At 42.3% G+C, this 19,626-nt stretch overlaps 1 protein-coding gene across 3 annotated transcripts in view; it reads left to right on the forward strand.

Moving 5' to 3' along the window:
- The window catches only part of SYNJ2BP (synaptojanin 2 binding protein), a 39,783-nt gene extending 20,157 nt beyond the window's left edge, over positions 1-19,626 (forward strand). Inside the window, exons 3-6 of one of the 3 annotated variants that reach the window (XM_029950909.1) lie at positions 2,293-2,429; positions 4,986-5,105; positions 12,026-12,121; positions 14,295-19,626. In XM_029950909.1, the coding sequence (XP_029806769.1) occupies positions 2,293-2,429; positions 4,986-5,105; positions 12,026-12,121; positions 14,295-14,435 (494 nt within the window). In that variant the 3' untranslated portion in view covers positions 14,436-19,626. Of the gene's footprint in view, positions 1-2,292; positions 2,430-4,985; positions 5,106-9,813; positions 10,072-12,025; positions 12,122-14,294 lie in introns of those variants that run through there. The other 2 variants (XM_029950910.1, XM_029950908.1) reach the window with 2 other exon arrangements.

The following is a 19,626-nucleotide window of genomic DNA, read 5'->3' on the forward strand; positions in this document are numbered from 1 at the left end:
GCTTCGAATTATGGGTAAGTTCAGTTCTATAAATGCTCTTACTGAAGAAAGACTTCATGTCGGCCTCAGAGTTCTCATGTTAATGGTGTAGTGCGTTTACACTGACATCGCAGTCACTTATAAACATGCCCGTTTAGTGTGACTTCTGGGTCAGAGTAGACTGTACTCGTACGTTTATAGAAAATGTCGGTTAGATTCCTTCCACCCTCTTTTTAAGGCGCTCTTCTGTAGCTTTCAATAACAGTAGCAAGTTCCCTCCTCTTTCTAACAATTATATTACATTTAGTTGCTTAACACATGCTTCCTCTTTCCCAAATCCCCAGAGTCCTCTGTAGTGTTTAGCAGGGATGTTAGATTTGAGAGATTTTCTCCCAGTGGCTCGTGCTGGTAACGTGAGAGGCTGGGCGTCCTCAGCCACCTTGCTCAAACCAGTCACAGTTTGGAAGTGATGGCAAAGCCTTCGGTGATCCGGCTTCGCCTGCGTTTCATTCCTCTCTCGTAACTGCCCACCGTGCCCTTTCTCAGAGCTGTCTCATAACTACTCACCATCCCCTTCCAGTACCTTCCACCCACTATGATATAAATTAAGTGTTCTAAGAAAAACCATTTAATAACTTAAATTTTCATACCCTACCCTTCACGGAAGTTGCAATAATCATCTTCTGGAAGTAGCTCACTCTCTCCTGTATCTTAAATCCTTTTTATTCTCTAGCTGCAGACACGCTGTGCACAAGGTATGCTATCTAAGTGAAATGTTTCCCGCTGCTTCCCTCCTTTCGGCTGTGTTTCCTTCACTCACAGATCCACCTGCTGGTACTTACGTTAACACTGTCAGCTTCACGTAGATGCTTTCATCCCGTCAGTGGGGAGAAGTTTTAAGAAAGCCCACGTATGTCTCCTTACGTATCTGTTTCCTATTGAAACCAGTTGTAAGCTAGTGATTGCGGCCATTCCTTCTAATCATGCCACCAGAATTTTATTTTTTCATTGTTTCCAAATCCTTTTCTCTTTTCACTGTGGCGATAAATTCTACAGTAGCTGACATAAAGAAAACCCTAGGAAGGTTCTTTTCCTTTTCTTTCCTTTATAAAAGTGGTTTTTGTAAAGTGAAACACTTCCCACAACTTAGTGGTTGGCCCATGGAAATGATACTTTGGTGGTCAGTTTTCTTTCTTTTTAAAATTAGATTTTATATGGTAAGAACTCTTAAATGAGACCTCCTCTCTTGATCGATTTTTAAGACCGTTATTATCTCTAGGCACCGTGTTGTACCTCCAGTCTCTAGAACTTACTCATCTTGCATCACTGAAATTTTACACCTATTTAAATGACTCCCAGAAGCAAAGAATAGGATTGTTGCAAGGGGTCAGGGTGCGGAGCGAGATGGAGAGTTGCTAATTAGTGGGTAGTCGTTTTCTACAGTGGATAAAACTTGGCAAACTACCAGAATATGTGGTTGTTTGCACTGGAAGTAGAAAAGGAAACAAGAGTGAATTTGGTGATAAAGTCTACCGTTAAGCTTCAGTTACCTTTCTAGTTCCCAGGTTTCCTGCCAGCACCTACACTACCGCCCTTCATGCAAAGTAGAAAAAACAATGAAACTCCCAAGACCATTTCCTCCGAAACACCTCCACATGCAAATTGTCCTGAAGGTCGGTAGGAGAGAAGTATGAAGGGGACGGTTTGGTTAGGAATCTCTCCTCCAATAAATTAAAAATAGTTCAGGGGCACCTGGCTGGCTCAGTCAAAAGAGCATGCGCAGCCCTTTATCTCTGGGTTGTGAGTTTAAGGCCCACTTTGTGCGTAGAGATTACTTAAATAAGTATTAGGAAAAAAAGAATAGTTTATTTGCTAATTAGTTAAATGCATGGCTTCTTCCCGGGAACACCGCTTACCCTGTTACATTAACAGTGAGAGAGTTAAGAATTGGGTCCTCCGAAAGCCACCAGCAGATTCACAGTCAGTTGTGAACAGAAGCACATCTTACAAGAACCACATTATTCTTTCCCTGAGTTTAGTATAGATCTTTCTTCGTATACTCACCAAACGATGTTGATCCCTGTGTTTGTGTTTTCAGTCTAGCCTGGTCTAGGTGGGCAGCTCTGGGTACTGTTGACCTCTGTTGATGATCCCGTTCCCTGCCCTTGCCTGTGTCTATTGACCAGTTACGTCACCGTTGACTCGCCAGCCTCCCCTCCCCACTAGGCCTTTCCTCTTTCTTTCTCCTCCTCTTCTCTAATCCCTTTCCTCTTCACCACTCTCTGCTTCACAACTCCTCCATGGTTTTCTCAGGGCTGGGCTTCAACATCGTCGGTGGGACAGATCAGCAGCATGTCTCCAACGACAGTGGCATCTACGTCAGCCGCATCAAGGAGAATGGGGCTGCGGCCCTGGATGGGCGGCTCCAGGAGGGTGATAAGATCCTCTCGGTGAGAACTGGCTTCGGCCTCCTTCACTGTTTTTTGCTCCCTGGCCCCTTCCTTGGGAAGATTTCTGCCTGCCTTTTTGGATCTGGAAATGTCTAGATTGTAGACTCCAGTGGGAGGGACCTTGATCAGTCACCTTTTCCAGCCCTGCCATGGAGCAAGAGGATAATACCTCCCTTGATAGCAAGGCCTGTCGTCCAGAATGTGAAGCTCCTTAAGCAAGTTCAAAAAACAGGGAACAGGGAGGGTGAGGGGCCAATGTGGGGGAAAGGGACTTAAAACCCACAGTTGTTGTCTTTCTTGAGTTACATTTTATTCCCTCCCTTTTGTTAATTGAAACACTAACGTGTGTCTTCCTTTACTCCAAAAAGGCAAAAAAAAGGAAGGTAGGGGTTAAAGTGTCCTTTTTTAGATCCAGAGCCCTCCTTGTTACTACAATTGGAAATTGGAATGCATTCTCATTTGGGTATCTGTCCACTGTGCTCCCATTTCACTCTGCTAATATTTGTAATAAGACACTTACCACATGGCACGCATTAGCTTTTTATTCTCTAGAAGTTCCTCAAGGGCAGGGACTGGATCTTTTTTTTTAATCTTTTGTATCCTTGCACATGCTCAATATATATTTAACAGATGAACAGGTTGAGACATCTAAGCAAGCCCAGAAAGGTCGGCTGATCCAGAATATAAATGCAGTGTCATGGATGGTAACATCCTATTTTTGTCCTTCTCACCAACTGTTTTGCCTCTTTTCAGTCCATTAAGCTTCTCGATCCTGTTTATTAACTTGAGAGGTACAGTGATAAATACCTTTTATCCCAAAACGATCCTGAGGAGCTTACCAGCAGATTATTTCTGATAACTCCCGGGAGAAAGAAACTGTAAAAACATGAAACCAACTTGAATGGTACATTAAGGAAAATTTGAGAATGAGTTGTCAAAAGTATAGCATGTAGTTAGAAACTATGCATTTTAAAATGACATTTACCGCATTCTCTCCAGGAAACTGGGGCCTGGGTTACATTTGAAAAATACAGGGATAAGAGGACAGCCATGTTATTTGCAAAAGTTTGGGTAAAGATAGATGATTGAAGAATGGGAATGGTTAGTTATTGAGCTCCATATGCTGAGCAGTATGCTGAGACCTTTAAGTGTATCTAATATTGTGGTGACCCTAAGAGGTGCGTACGTTTATTATGACCATTTTGCAGCTAAGGAAGCTGAGCTGTTGGTAAGGTCAAGCCGCCTGCCCAAGGCCACACAGCTAGTAGGTGGCAGAGGACTAAAACTGGTCTGTCTGAATCTGGGGCCTCACCTCTTAACCCGTATACTGTGCTGCCGCCAAGAGGTAAATGAGGGGCTTGAACTAGTTAACCTAAACAGGAAGTTGTGGGATGAGGTAGTAGATTTTATGTATGGCTTCACATAAAAACTGAATATAAGGGATAGAATTAGGTTAGAAGGACATAAAGCTCAGTGTGAGAGAATTTATTAGACATAAGCTGAGATGAGGAGCCTTACTTATGGGGGCCGTTGCCTCATAGAAAAAAGAAACTACTGGAAGGCCACTCGAGTTTCTTTAAAAGGGTATGGGAGGAGATGAATGCCCGTGAAAAGAAAAAGTAGATGTTGAAAACACTTGCTTCATTTTAAAATTCATAGCAAAGAGGATTTTACTTTATCAAAGTAAAAGAAATAGAAATATTACAAAGATCTATAAAAGATACTCAGTATTACAAATATCTGTAAGACACATAACAAAGAATGATTCAAGTTTAGATCAAGTTTATGTTTTGGCCAGTTAAGACATGGCAAAGAAAAGAGGCAGGAAATGCCCAGCAAAGAAAAGGCAAAGATATACGACAGATATGGGGAGAAATAAAGGAAGACTGAGGAAGAAAAAAGCATATATATACAAGGGGACAAGGCCAGTGCATCCTCTCCATTCTTTTTTCTTTTTTAAAAATGTTTTGGGTTTATTTTTGAGAGAAAGAGAGACAGAGCATGAGCAGGGGAAGGGCAGAGAGGGAGAGGGAGACATAGAATCCGAAGAAGGCTCTGAGCGGTCAGCACAGAGTCTGATGCAGGGCTCGAATTCACGAACTCATGACCCGAGCTGAAGTCGGACGCTTAACCAACTGCACCCAAGTGCCCTTCTCCATTCTCTCTAGGGCTATCTTATTTGACTCCAGTTTCCCTTCCAGGAGTTTGCTCCAAAATTCGTCTTTCTAGACCCTGTTCCTTAAGAAATAAGCGCCTGTTGCCTCACCATCTTGTCCCCTTTCTGTCCTTAGAGGAACTTGTTAGGCATTAACCACTAAATGGTGGTGTCTCGCCTGTAACTCACTTTATTCCTTTCATGTCCTTAAGTACTTGATTACTGGCTTTGGAGTCACTTCCTTAGCACGTTCAGTTTGGATGACTCAAAAAAGTATGAAGGGATCTAGGTTTTCTGTGAATTATTCTTGACTATTAATTTAATCTTTCCATTTCTCCCCAGATTATGCCCATGTTTTCAAGTAATATTAAATAATTGCATGACTTACCGTGCCATTTCAGGCCCTATTGCATCTGACAGCCATGAAACAAAAACAGATGTTAGCAGTGGAACAACCCAAGGTTGAGATGAAGGCTGGAAATGGAGACTCCTCACCCAAAGTTTATTTTCTGTGTGTGATGGTGAGGATGAGTTCATATTTGTATAGGCTACCAGGGAACCTGGGGAAATTTTATCTTTCCGAAAAAAATTTAAAAAGTACACTGTCTAGGCTTGTTATTTCCCTCATGTCTCTGCCTAAGTGAAGGGAGGTGGACAGTCATTCAAGAATAAGTCAGTCCTCAGCCAACCCTACGTTTTTATGAAGTTCAGGAGCTCAAGGTGATGGCGCTGATTTCTAAAATGGAATGGATGAATATTCCGTTTTGACCAAACCTCTTGTATTTCTTGTTCTTGTCAAATATAATTCTTAAGTTGGTGACTTTTCAGTCATTTCAGGATCTTGGCAAGAAATTAAAATATCCAGAGCATAATCTGAGTCCACTTCTCGTCTCCATTTTATATTGATACTGTTCTATAGTTAGAGCTCGTGAGGCAATTCAAAAAAACTTTTGAGGCTATGCAAAATTGTCAATCATCAAAGAAAACTAAATTTAACTCAGTTTATTAATTTCCTAAGGCAGAAAATAGGAAACTCCATTTTGAAGACGCTAACCACCATACTTAAAGGAGGGGGAAAATGTATGTTTCCCCATACGTTAACTAGACACCACCATCACAGTCCTCTGAATGTTCAGCCAGCAGAATTTTCTAGCATGTTGCAAATCTGCCATATCTCAAGTTCAAAAAATGACGCCATGAGTTAAGGATGCTGAAGTAGCAAGTTTAGCAATGTTCTAAGGTTTCTTGGTTGAATATACTAAAAGTGAGGTCCGCGGACCAGCTGGCCTTTACTTATAAGTGTGTTAGAAATGCGGTCTCAGGGCCTCCCAGACCTACTGGGATCAAAATTTGCATTATAGCAAGATCCCTGGGGTGTGAATAAAAAATGGGAGTAAATTTTGAGAGGCACTGCTGTAGGCAAGTGTTATTGAAATGTTTCACATTATGACCTATAGTAGGTAATACACACGCATGGATGTGCATACAGACATATAATTGAAGCAAAATTTAAGAAAATATCTCTTCTATAGGTGATACATCCTATGTTACGTTTTCTTCTAATTTCACTTTTTTAAAATTAAATGCTGGTCTTGATCCATCATTGAACTGACTTCACTATATTCTATGATGGGTCAGTAGACTCATATTTGAAAAATCACTGCTTTGGTAAATGGAAAATCACTGATGAAATCTGTGTATGAACAGAATATGTATTAAATAGGGTAAGTCAGCTGGATGGAGAGACCATTAAAGTTTGTTTCAGATGGTTTAGGTTAGAATTAACTCAAACTCAGAATCACTTGGACAGCTTGTGAAAGTATGGAGATTGCTTTTAACTTTTAAGTTCCCAAATGAATGCTAATGCTGCTGGTTCTGGGGTCATATATCGAGAACCTCCATATATCAGTACGGGTGGTGACATAGAGTGAGTTCTACCCACATTTAGGGGTAGAATCTACAGAACTTGGTGGTTAGTCAATATGAGGTAGCATCTAAAAATGCTTAGAGGAGGCTAATTTTAGAAAGCCAGTTTGGCTTTGGATTAGAGGTGACCTTGTCACGAGACAAAGGATCATAATTTGATTTATGGGGCTGTTTTATCTTGGGTAGAGAAATGGATAAAAAAGAAATTCCCTTGGAATATCTAAAAGCCTCTTGTTTGTTTGTTTGTTTGTTTTGCTTTTTGGTTTTTGTTTTTTGGGTTTTTTTTTGGTTTTTGTTTTTTGGGTTTTTTTTATTTATTTATTTTTTTTTTGGAGAGGGAGAGGCAGAGAGAGTACAAACAGCAGAGGGGCGAAGAGAGAAGGAGAATCCTAAGCAGGCTCCATATGCAATCAGTGCACTGAGTGGGGCTCGAAACCACAAAACCGTGAGATCATGACCTGAGCCAAAATCGAGAGTCAGATGCTTAACTGACTAAGCCACCCAGGTGCCCCCATGGGTTTTTTTTTTTTTTTTTAAAGTAATTAGAGTAACTGTCTTTTTATATTAGAATACCTTTAGGCTTAACTAGGAGAGTTGAAAGGCATACTTGGTATAATTGGCCTGTGCCCTGTCTGGCACCTTCTCTTCCCTGATATCACCAAGTCTTTCTTCCCCATTAGCAGAAGGAGGCTCAGGTGAGGACCAAGGTTACACACTGAGTTACTGGCAGGTAAAGCTGTTGTCAGAGTCCAGGCCTTTCAGCGCCATATAATACTGAGAGCAGGTCAGTCAGGCCCTCGCAGACTGCGGTCTACGAGCAAACCTCAGGGGATCACGTGACATTTATTCTACTCAAGTGGTGTTCAAAGTACTCTTTAGATATACCAGGAGTTATAATGATGAGTTTTGCAATACAGCCTTTCCAAGTTATTTACAGTAGAGTATAAAGTGATGCAATATAGTACAGAGTTCACTTTGAGTTTAAGATCAGTCACATCTAGTAGAATTCTTTAGAAAGGCCTTTCAATGAAGTGGCACTTGACTAAATTTTAGCTTCTTAAATTTTAATGCTGCTTCAGTATATGCACATGAATAAAAAAATAAAATAAAACGACTTATTTTTTATACAACTAAAATTTTTTAAATGTATAACACATTTGAAACAAATGAAGCTGTTAAACCAGTAAAAGTTCAATGGACAACATCAATATGATGGATAGTGATATGTTGCTGAAATAAAATCCTTATTTACAATGTAAAGTTCTATGGTTTTGTGTTTTTTTGTTTTAATTTTTTTTTAATTTTGAGAGACAGAGTAGGAGTGGGGGAGGGGGAGAGTGGGAGAGGGACACACAGAATCCGAAGCAGGCTCCAGGCTCCGAGCTGTCAGCACAGAGCCCAATGCAGAGCTCAAACCCACGAACTGCTAGATGATGATCTGAGCCAAAGTCGGCCCTTTAACTAACTGAGCCACCAAGGCGCCCCTGTGGTTTCATCTTTTAAAGTGAAGGTTTTGTGGCCTGAACGTTTTCAGTCCTGACTTTGCTGCTTCCATTCTGTGTGCCTGTGGACAAGCTGCATAGCCTTTCAAGTTTTATCATCTCTAACATGGGGGTTCCTAACTCATAGTTAGTACATGTGAAATGAAGAGACAGCTCCAGACATGATGATGAATATGCAGTGATTCCTAGCAATTAGTGTTGCTAGATGTGATTGTAAAGATGACTTTGACCTCAGTACTCTTGCCATCACGTGTATGTAGTGACTCAGTTCTCCCACTTGCGTTCATATCACTGTGAAGCGTGGCTCTCATACTGAGCTCTAGTATCTTTGGCATTTGTTGACATGACTGCTTCATTAACTTACTTGTCTCTTAGAGAAAAACACCTATTTCCTTACAATAAAAAAATACAGTTCTCACATGGGCTAGATTAGTTCCATGAGTCTTTTCACTATAATTCTCACACCTATTTTCTCCCCTGGAATTACCTAGAAAGTTGAGTTGTTGAGAATTCATTGTGGTGACTCCAGGACCCCTGAAGTTCTTTCCCTTTGGCATGGCTACCAAAACAACCAACCAACAAACCAACAAGAAAACCATAACCAGAAGGTGGCTTTGTAGCATGAAATCAAAGTCCATCAACTAGAAAACTATATTCACTTCTCCACTGTAGGTAGCAGGACTGATCCTGTTTAATCTTGGAGATGGCATAGAGTTTTTAAAAAGAAAAGTGTATTCAGATTGTGGAAATAGAGCACAGGTATGAAGGTAAGAATGTATGTTTTATGTCCTAGGGACAGTGAGTTATGTGATTTAGAGCACAGAGTGATGGAAGGGAATAATGTGAGATTAAACTGGGAATGTGGGTGGGAGCCATTTCCTCGAGGACTTTGCATACCAGAATGAAAAATCAGGCATTCTCCCCTGCTTCCAGTTTTGTTTTGTTTTTAAGTAGTAAAGTGGCATGAATAAGATTGTACTTTAGGAGGACTGATCTGGAGACATAGTGTTTGCATAGGTTAGAGCAGGGAAGGGCCTAGAGGAAAGTGAATCAGAGAGAAGATGATCACAATAGTTCATCTGAAAGTATCCACAGCCTAAAGAGAGAGGCAATTCAAAGAAAATAGTGTATGAGGAATGATACTATGTTAGGATTTGACAGTTTGTTTTATGTGAATATGGACAAAGAGTGGAGTTTAAAAATATTATCAAAGTTTTAGTCCTAAGGAATGGTAGTGGCCAAAAGAGGGAAGTTGAGAAAGTCTGGTTTTGTGGGAAGTAAAAAAAAAAGGGGGGGGGGGCGTTGGATATATTGAATTGGGGTCTAGCAGAATATTCAGGTACTGGCAACCCCAGAAGTAGAAATAAGGATAGAAATTTGGGAGTTGTGAGATTGTGAAAGATCACCATGGGACAGGAGGTAAGAGGACAAAAGACAACTGACATGGAGGAGTATTTACTTACCTTAAAGAGGAAGGAGGGGAAGAGAATCAGGAAAGGAATCACTCAAGAACTCAGAGAGCTAAGTATTGGTGAGCGGAGACCAGAGAGAACTGCATGAGGGAGGAAGGCTGAGGAAGGGCTGTGGGATCGGAGACGGGAAGTCACCGCTGCGCTGCGGGACAGCATGGGCTTTCCCCCGACCTCATAGAGCACGACAGAGCCAGGGAGTAATGGGTGAATGGCTGCTGAAGAAGTGGAGGTAGTGCTTCCGAACAAAGCTTCCAATGAAAGGAAGAGGAGAAATGATGGGAAGAGGGTGATAGTGGGTTCAAGAAGTACTTATATTGTTTTCTTTCTAGATGAGGATAATTTCACTAGAGAAGGAGCCAAGAGCAGTAATAAAGGAATCAAGAGGAGCAAGTGACCACCTAAGTTCTATAAGAAAGCCAGAAGGAACAGGACCAAGACCACTAGTGAATAGCTTAGCGTCGGTAAAGGAAACAGATCTAAGATCTAACAGAAAGAAGAAACAGCGTCGGTAAAGGAAACAGATCTAACAGAAAGAAGGGCAAAGCAGCGGTGGAGGCTGTCGTGAAATTTTGAAGGAGGAGGAAAGAACATGGAGAGAGTGTGAGAAGTTACTCCTATTCTCAAGAAAGATAAGGCAAAGGAGTCTGCAGAGAGAGGAGATGGGGTTGGAGTTGGGGTTTGACAGGAGGAAAGGTCTGGAACAGCTGCCTCTGGGAATTCATTGGGGAGCTCACCAGGTTAGTTGAGGGTCTTAAGAATATAGCAAGTGTCAGCTAGCATGCATCTGTGCTGCAAAGTGTGTGTGTGTGTGTGTGTTTCTCCAGGGACAAGGAAAGTAAATGCAGTGTGTTGTGTAGGTCTGGAAAAGGCAGAGGATCATAGGGAACAAGGATTCTAATAGTTTACGAAGTGCTTTGTTGAAATAATAGCAAGAACTCCTAGATGGGTAAGGATGCAAGCAAAGTCTAAAAAGGTTAAAGGTTTTGAGGAGGATAATGAGCAGATTCAGTAGCGGAATATGAAGTGTAAAGGGAGTAGAAATTGTGGTCCATTTTCTAAGACTTTAAGATATTGGAGCTGAAGCGTGCCTGCTGTTGAAGTCAAAGGCTTCTGCCAGTTGGTGACGAGAGCAGGAAACTGTTAATATGGGAAGCTAGACCATCAGTAACTCCAGAGTGGTGTTAGTTAGATTAATTCACTAAGGGCATTGGCAAGGGTTTGTGTGGAGACCCTCTTGTAGAAGGAAGATAGTAACAAGATGAGAGGCTTGGATAAGGCAATGGCTTGAGCTTTAGCTGACAATAGTTGGAGAATAGACAAGGTGGGGGTGCCTGTGTGGCTCAGTTGGTTAAGCATCCAACTCCTGATTTCAGCTCAGGTCATGATCTCGTGGTTCATGGGACTGAGCCTCACATCGGGCTCCTCGCTGACAGCTCAGAGCCTGCTTGGGATTCTCTGCCTCCCTCTCTGCCCCTCTCCCACTAGTGCTCTCTCTCTCTCTCTCTCTCTCTCTCTCTCTCAAATAAAAAAAGAACAGTCAAGGTGGAAGAATAATGGCGAAGAGGGAAAAGTAAATTAGGGCAAGGGCACTTTAACCTTCCAGTATTTAAAAGCACTAGCCCTGGCTCCTTCACCTATTATGACTTTGGGCAGATTATCCACCTTGCTCAGCCTCACTGTCTTCATTGTGAAGACCAGATAAAAACAGTGTCTACCTCATAGGATATTGCGAGAAGCACATTACATAGTGTATGTGAAGCATGCAGCACAGAACCGACTGAGTAAATATGTTCGGTGTTCTTGGTGCTGTTTCTGAGCACCACAGAGTGGGCTCTGCGGTGTCCCTGAGTACAGCATAGGATGTCACTTGTGGATGCTGTCACTCCTGCGGCTAAAAAAGTATTAATACCACTAGTCACCTCTCATCTCTAAATGGCAGGACTGACCTACCCTGAAACGTTTTTTAGGAGTTTGTATCATCAAAGAAAGATTGTAAGATTAGTAAATTGGAGGAGGATGAGAGTATCCATGGAATCAAGGGAAACTGCTCACAGTTGATCAAGACCATAGAATGGGCTAGCAGGTTCGCAGCACATCAATGTTGTTTCGTGGAGTTACATCTGTAGAGTTTCATCAAGTTATATTTCTGGAGTGGAAGCTGGCAATGCCAGGGATTAGCAGTAGAAAGGATAAAGTGCTAACTTGGAAGACCGTGTTAGCTGGAGGGAAGCAGGCTGATGCTCATGGAAGACACACAAATTCTGTAACAGAAACCCAGGGTCAAAACGAGACAGGCAGTAGGAGCTAAAGTGAAAGAGACACTTTTTTGGTGCTCTTCAAGTGGCTCATGGAACCTCAGTTCTCAGAAAACATGGCTTTAAAAATGACCGTTACTCTGAGTACCTTGTAACTTTTCCATTCTCCCAAGCCTCGGAATTTGCCCTGTAGTTTTTTAAATGTTCAGTCACGTGAATGTAAGTCTTTGACTCATGAGGGTTCACATTCTCCCTCTCACACTACTTTTCTTGCTGTTTTTGACAGGTAAATGGCCAAGACCTAAAGAACTTGCTGCACCAGGATGCTGTGGACCTCTTCCGGAACGCGGGCTATGCCGTGTCCCTACGAGTACAGCACAGGGTAGGTGTTATGTGCCGCCCGCAGGCTTTTGTGGGAATAAAGCCTCTTCAGTAGTGCCTTTGGCTGTCTTTTTCCCCTTCCATTCTCACTTTTTTGAAGAGCTCGTCTGGCCCAGGAAGGGGTCTTCAGGGGCTTCTGCTTTTCAGGAAAGGAAATTGAAACAGTATGCTTGCAGCTGAGGTCCTAGCTTCAAGGTGATGTGCCTTAAATGTAAAGCTTGATGGCAAAATTTAAATAATTGGGGGGAAAAATACAATCAGGATCAGGTTTATTTTTAGTAGAGAAGGAAACCTATGTCTGCCCTTGAACATACTTGTTAATGAGACTAAAGTGTAAAGATGGTGGATTTTCTGACACCCACTGTGTGCTTTTCCCTATCACCACCACAACCCCCATTTATTATCAACTTGATGACCCTCCTGACCAAAGCTATAATGCTCAAAGGGGAACTCCAGGAAGAAGGAAATGGAAGTCAGGATTTCATCAAAGCAGCACCTATCTCTGCATCCACTTCCTAGTTCCTAGTGTTTTATAATTTGGATGGTCGGTAAGGAAGCCGGGTAGACCTAATTCCTCCCACAGCACCAACGACTCTGCAGTCAGGTTCAGTGTGCTTTAAAGTTACTCCCTCTCTGGGGCCTCTGGGTGGCTCGGTCTGTTAAGCATTTGACTTCAGCTCAGGTCATGATCTCACAGTTTGTGAGTTCGAGCCCCACATTGGGCTCTGTGCTGACAGCTCAGAGCCTGGAGCCTGATTTGGATTCTGTATCTCTCTCTGTCTCTGCCCATCCCCCGCTTCCTCTCTGTCTCTTTCTGTCTCTCCAAGATAAATAGTGTAAAAAATTTTTTTACAAAATAGGGTTACTCCCTCTTAAATTAATGTTGACCTGCCTCACTCAGCTCTTGAGTGAGGCTTCAGAGGCTGAAGAAGGGCCTGCCAGGAGATAGTACAAAACTGGAAGGAGCTAGGCATGGAAGATACCTGAGAAAACAGCCAGGGTTGCAAGCAGAATCTGCATGTGATGGATTCGAAAACAGATCCATGGGAGACAGTATTGGTAATCAGCTGCTCCTGCCTTGGCTCTTCTGTTTCTAAAGCAGGAAGACTTTGTGCAGTAGATAAAGGCAAGTAATGAACATAGGTATACACTTTAGGTATGGTTAGTTCTTTTTGAAGGCATGTGGGAAGTGATTTTCAAAGTTCACAGTTTAGGAAACCTCCATAAATAACTCCTAATAAAACTTCTGGTCAGAGAACTGGCCCAGCCCTAAAAACCATCCATATCTTACCACTGGCACGCCCTCTCAGGACATCTCAACGGGAAATGAGTGAAGGATGTAGAAGAAGGAGAGAGAATAGAAAAGGTAACTTGGGCAGCGCTGCCTTTCAGATGGAATGGTCAGACTTCTCACTGGTTGTGATGAGGTTGACACCATTGGACTGAAACAAGGTGGAACTGTGACTGTTGCAAGTTAGCTATGAAAAGTTAACATGAAGAAAGGCCACCAGCCTCAAAAGGGAATGCCCAGGCAGTGCAAGATGATTACCCCTAGGGTATGAGTTCTTTTTCCTTACTTCCCCCTGAGTCTTTGAACTCTGTTTCATATAAATTTCATCTTTACTGTGTCCAGTATTAGACAGTCCAGAGGAAAGACGTGAGCCCATTTGAGGAGGGAGCGGGTGCCTTTTGGGAATTGCCAAGTATTTCCCGAAATGGCACTGTACCTGTGTTCATATTGCTCAGATCTGCCCTTTATAGTTTTCTGATGACTGGCAATCTTTCTAAGTAAACATTTCTAGGAAGGTTGACACTCCCTGCCGCTGCCCAGGACTTTCCAGCTTCCCCACAGGATCAAGAGGGTTCATCTCATATCTTGATTTTCCTAATATCATGGACAGAGAGCTTGGCAGAGGGAGTACAGAACAGAAAGAGGTTATCTGCTTACCTTCGGATCCTTTTAGGTCAGTAGCACAGCAAGGTCAAACACCTCCCCATCAGACTTATTTCTAAAGGACTGATGATGCTGATGTTTCCATCTAAAACAGAGAGGGCTCCTGCTAGAGAGTTAGCGCCTGGAGGTTACAGCTTTGGGTGGTCATGTGTCAGCCTGGACATTTCAGTTGGGGTAAACCCACATTGGTCACTTGAGTAACGTTTTCTTTTCCTTGCAGTTGCAGGTGCAGAATGGGCCGATAGGACATCGAGGTGAAGGAGAGCCGAGTGGTATCCCCGTAGCTCTGGTGCTGGTGCCGGTGTTTGCCCTCACCATGGTAGCAGCGTGGGCCTTCATGAGATACCGGCAACGACCTTGAACAGCGTGCTGTCTTCCAGTGTTCCCAAGAGAGGATACATTTCTCTCTCCCTCTCACCCTCCTCCCCTGCCATTCTCCCATATCCTTCCCTCTCTCTGCATAGCCAACCCATCATTTCAAGAGACTGCTGCCAAGCCAGGACCTCACCATCCAAATCTCCAAGTCCTTATATTCTAATGGGAGAGTGAAGGCATTGTTTGAAGGAAGGTTGAAGAAAGGACTTGGCTTGGGACAAATGGGGAGTTAATCTGTTTTGCTAGGACCACCAATAGAAGTTCAGCTATGACCCAAAGAGGGAAAGGCCCAGTGTCCCCACCAGCATGGGCCATACCTGTTTCTCAGCTGGCATGCCTCAGAGGCCAGCTGCGTGCTGCAAGAGAAGAGAGGATTTTTCTTCTTCATGGTCTTCCTTGGGAAGTTTTTGTGGCCTTTATTTAATTTCTAACTACATACTTGGGTGCCTATATCAAACACAGGATAGTGAGGAGAGCATTTTTACTTTTTTAAAAAAGCAAATGCACACACACACACACACACACACACCGATAGATGGCAGTATAATAGTGAGGCCTCATGGAGAATTAAACAAGTGGAAAGCGGCTCTGTGGTTTCAGGTGTCTTATAAGGGATGTTCTTAATGGAAGAATTTGATACATAGCAGGAGTGAGGGAGTGAACCTTAAACAGGTGCCCAGAAAGAACCAGAGAAGACCAAACCAACTAATCAAAAACCTTAGAACAATATTTCTTCCTATAAGAGGTGTGGCAAAGTGGAGGTAAAATGCCATAATCTAGCTTTGCGTAAGTCCATCTGTCCCCAACCTTTGAAATATAAAGATAAATCTTACTGGTCTCTGGGCTGCCCTAGTGACTTTTCCGGTACCTCGTGGTCCTGTTTAAGGATCAGCTGGGGTGGTTGTGGTCAGAGCTAGGGTGATGGGGCCAAACCAACCCAGAAAAACCCTACAAGCCAAAAGGACAGTACCTCCAAGGTGGCACCTGAATCCTCTGGCCATTTAACAGTAATGGCAAATTCTGAGAGAAGGAGCCGCTCCCTGGCCAGACAGGCATGAAATCAGCTCGGCTTAGGATTCAGGTGAGAGGGTTTGGATCACAGGTAGTTTTGCAAGGATCTAAACACTGACTGTAGCTTTTAACGACCAAACCATTTTGCAGGGAAGGGGAAGAAAAGAGTTCTATTTTGGTGGGTAGGGACCTTTGATGGCTGTTTCATGGGGAGACTTGAGAGAAGGAAGTGGGTGAATGGGTGCTCAGGAATACCAAAGACATTAACGAGGTAGGAACCATTCCGTTCGTGTGCTGCTGAATGTTGGTTTTAAAGCACTAACTAAGGAGAGCTGAACCAAGGCTAATTCTCTGGCTTAAAAAGAAATCATTTCCACCCTCCAGATAGCCTGGCTGGCAAGGCCATGGGCCTTACCTGATCCCGACAGCAGGAAGCATGAAGACCTGCCCTGAGGTAACCAGTAGTGTCCGATGTTTAGCATGGATAATCTAGTAAATATTTTACACATGTTGGTTGGACACCAGCTTTGTTAAGACACTTTTACAAAGAATGTCAAATATTGCAGACAGCAAAAGGGAACTGTTCCTGAGACTCAGAGCACTTAAGAAAGTTCCCTGGAGAAAGGGGACAAATTCAGGACTGTGGACTTGAGCCCATAGTCTAGTTAAGGCAATTCACAGGTAGATGCGAAGTTAAAAGTGCATCATCTGGTTACGTAAGAGTTGAAAACAATAAATGGATCGACATTCAGAGCATGATGTAGCAACAGAGATGTAGGCAGCCACCACTTTTTTTTTTTTTCAGGAATTCTGAAAAATGACATCAGGCCAGAGTGGAAAGGGAGGGCTTTTAAAAATAAAAATCTTAGTAGGACCTTGCCTCTGGGCCAACCATTGCTCTAGGGAGAAACTTGCTTTAAACAGTCGCAGTAGGACTTGGGCCTTTAGACCTGGACTGTCTAGTACCTTTGAGACTCACTTGGACAGCTGTCCCTGGAGGGCCCACAGGGCAGCACGGACGCTATTTCCGGTCTCCCCGCGGCCAGCCCGCTGTGGAGGCGCAACGCCGCGTCTGGAGGCTGCTGCTTCCGCAAAGGGCCTGCTTACCTCCCAGGATTCATCCCAGGGTTTGGACATTGACACCTGAGAGAACCTTGAGACATTCAAAATGAAGCAGATAGCACGCCTGTCCCCTTGCTGGTAGAAGTTTTGCTTTGTCTAATAATTGGGATTCTTATGCACTTTAATAATTTAGTTTCTTTCTGGAATTCAACAGCATTGAACAATCCATGATTTGGGATTTAGGCAAATATGCCATTCAACTTTTCTGATTCTCTAGAAAACTAAATTATTATCCTAGATGAAGTATTGGAGTCCATGGTAGGTCATTTTAAAAATTCATGCTCTTTATAGATTGAATCTAGTATTCCCTTCACTTTATAAATTGTATCTAATATTCCTGCCACCTAAATTACTATGTTCAAAGTTTTAAAAGTTGAATGAAAGTGTTTTAAGACAAAATACTTAAAATATTTCTGTATGTATCATCTTAAATGAATAATTTTAATAAGACAGTGTTTGCTTCAACTGTCTGTTCATTTTCTGCCAAGTTGTAGTCTGTGCTATTATTTAACTTAATTCACACCATCTAGCCATGTACAATGGAAAAGGAAATACTCGTTACCACATTTTGTGCGAGGTAGTGTACTAAGTCCTGATTGTACACTATTTGTTCATGATTGACATCTCTGAGATCCAAATGTTGTTTAAAAAAGACACTAAAGGAGAGCTAGTAAATTACTTTGCTAAGATCACATCGGTGGGAATGATAGAATCAGGATATGACGCAGGACATCAGGTGCCACTGTCAATGATATTTCTCACAGCGGTTATCAAAGTGTAGTCTCTGGAGAAAAGCATCAGCATCACTGGGGACCTTGTTAGAAAAGTAAGTTCTTGGGCCTCATCCCAGACGTGCTGAATCTGAAACCGTCCGGCACCCAGTAATCTGCATTTTAACAATCCCTCCAGGTGACTGGTTGACAGTAAACTTTGAGAATCACTGCTCTATGCCAATAGTCCCCTTTTTCTTAGGTTAGAATCATCTGGAGAGCTTAGAAAATTCTGGTTCCCGGGTGCACCTAGACCAATTCAGTAGATTCTCTGGGGGCGGGACTCAGGCAGCAGTAAAATAAAGTTCATTAGGTCATTTTGGTAGGCAGTGTTCGTAAACAATGCCCTGTGGCATTTAAATTATTAAATAAATAAATTCTCAAACCACATGCAGTCGTTGCTTCACTCTTAAGTGAGAATTTCACTTGGGCCTTTTAGAGCCAAGCTCTCTGTGAGCTTCTGCCCAAGTGTGGACGTGGAATAAGAAGTGGAGCATTCTGTGGCTTCTGACTTGCCCAGGACTGGCCAGCAGTAGTAGTGTTTCAGTGTGTGCAGCCAGGAAGTTAATTAGAGCCAACGCATAGAACATTGGTGCAAAAAGGGAACTAGAAAAATTCTAGGATTAATCTTAGAGATGAGAAAATTGAAGCTCAGAGAGAGAAACTGGCTTAACTCAGATCAAAGACTTAAGGTGTCCTTTCTGGCTCCTCTTTATGTCTTGAATGTGTCCACTGCACGGACATAGACGACATCCTTTTTGTCTCAGTCCACTTGGATCTTCTGTCTTTGGGCCTTGAATAGAGGCAGGAAGAGCTGACAGCTGAAGGGTACTGCATGCTTGTGCAAAACTGGGAGATCCCACACAGTCCTCTGCCAAAGCTCTAATAGCAAGTTCAATCACACGAGCACTTCTGAACTAAATACCAGTAGTTCTAAATTAGAGAAGTGTGTGTTTTGATGTCGGACCTTGTTTTTATTATGTAAATAGCGATTTAAACGGTATATTTAAAGAAATGGAACAACATAACCATTAAGCTGTCAAGTATGAAGGGGGAGTGGTATTCATGTAATTTCATGTGGAGCCAATAAAGATTTTATTCTAGTCAATTTTAGTCAGAATTTATCTTCGGACAGATGAGGGTTGTTTCCTTCAACAAATGAATGCCTAGTATATACTAGGTGGTGGATACAAAGATAAGTAAGATACAGTCACTCTAAGCTGAAATAGCTCATTATCTGATCGTGGGGGAGTATTTGTTGGTGATCTTGATGGTAATGTATTTTGGTAGCATCGTCTAGAAGTGGGTGATTCAGTTATGAAGCTCAACCTCTTAACCTATAATAGGTCTTGACTTGGTTACTATGCCCTTTTGCTGTTCCTCTTTGATCTGCAAATCTTTTTGGGACCAGCATTCACATCCAAAAGGACAATTGTGATCAGAAGGAAAACAGTATTTTAAGGAATTCTGTTCTGATCAGAACCAGGTTCTTAACTGCCACAAACTCTTGCCTGATGCTGACATTTATACACACACATACTATAAAGCACTTGGTCTGCTGACCTGATGCACTTGGGACAGTATCAATATAAAAAAGTATATAAAAAAGAAAGTATTGCTGTGTCTAAAGAAGTTATACAAACACTAGGTCCTGTTTCTAAGCATTTTCCATACTGTTCATGTTCTTTTTGCAGGGGGAAAGGGGAGGGGGCTAGGGCCAAAGTATGTTTTCAAATGCAAGATAATCATTAACAGAATCATTTACAAAAGAACATGTATTTACTGTAGTCATTAAATTTACTAACCAATCACAGGAAAATGGGATGATCCTTCTTCCTAGTGTATAGATTTTCAAATTGAATTCCAATTTAATTCTGTATTTGCAAGGCCGATTTGAATATGAGTTTCTTATTCCTGAGTATATGTGCATTTCACCCACAGGCCATGTTAGTTCTTATAAGGTTATTTTCCTTATGAACCTTATTTTGCTTCCTTTCCGCTTTGATCTTAATGTCACCTTGCATGCCTGGATCCGAACAGCTCTGCGTTTCTCAGATTAAGTAGATGCCCTGCTGCAGCTTGGAAGACACGTGGACATGAGACCTATCTCCTAGGGAATATCATCACAGATTAAATGTGTAAAAGAAGCCATTGAAGTAGCTGATAATCTCTCCTAAGCTTTGCTATTCGATACCAGATATGGCAAATGAAACAATAGTATATCTAACTGCCTAGCTCATATCGGTATTCAATAAAAACTCATTGCATTTGTCA

Source organism: Suricata suricatta, chromosome 9 (genome assembly GCF_006229205.1).
Source record: "Suricata suricatta isolate VVHF042 chromosome 9, meerkat_22Aug2017_6uvM2_HiC, whole genome shotgun sequence".
Lineage (NCBI taxonomy): Eukaryota > Metazoa > Chordata > Mammalia > Carnivora > Herpestidae > Suricata > Suricata suricatta.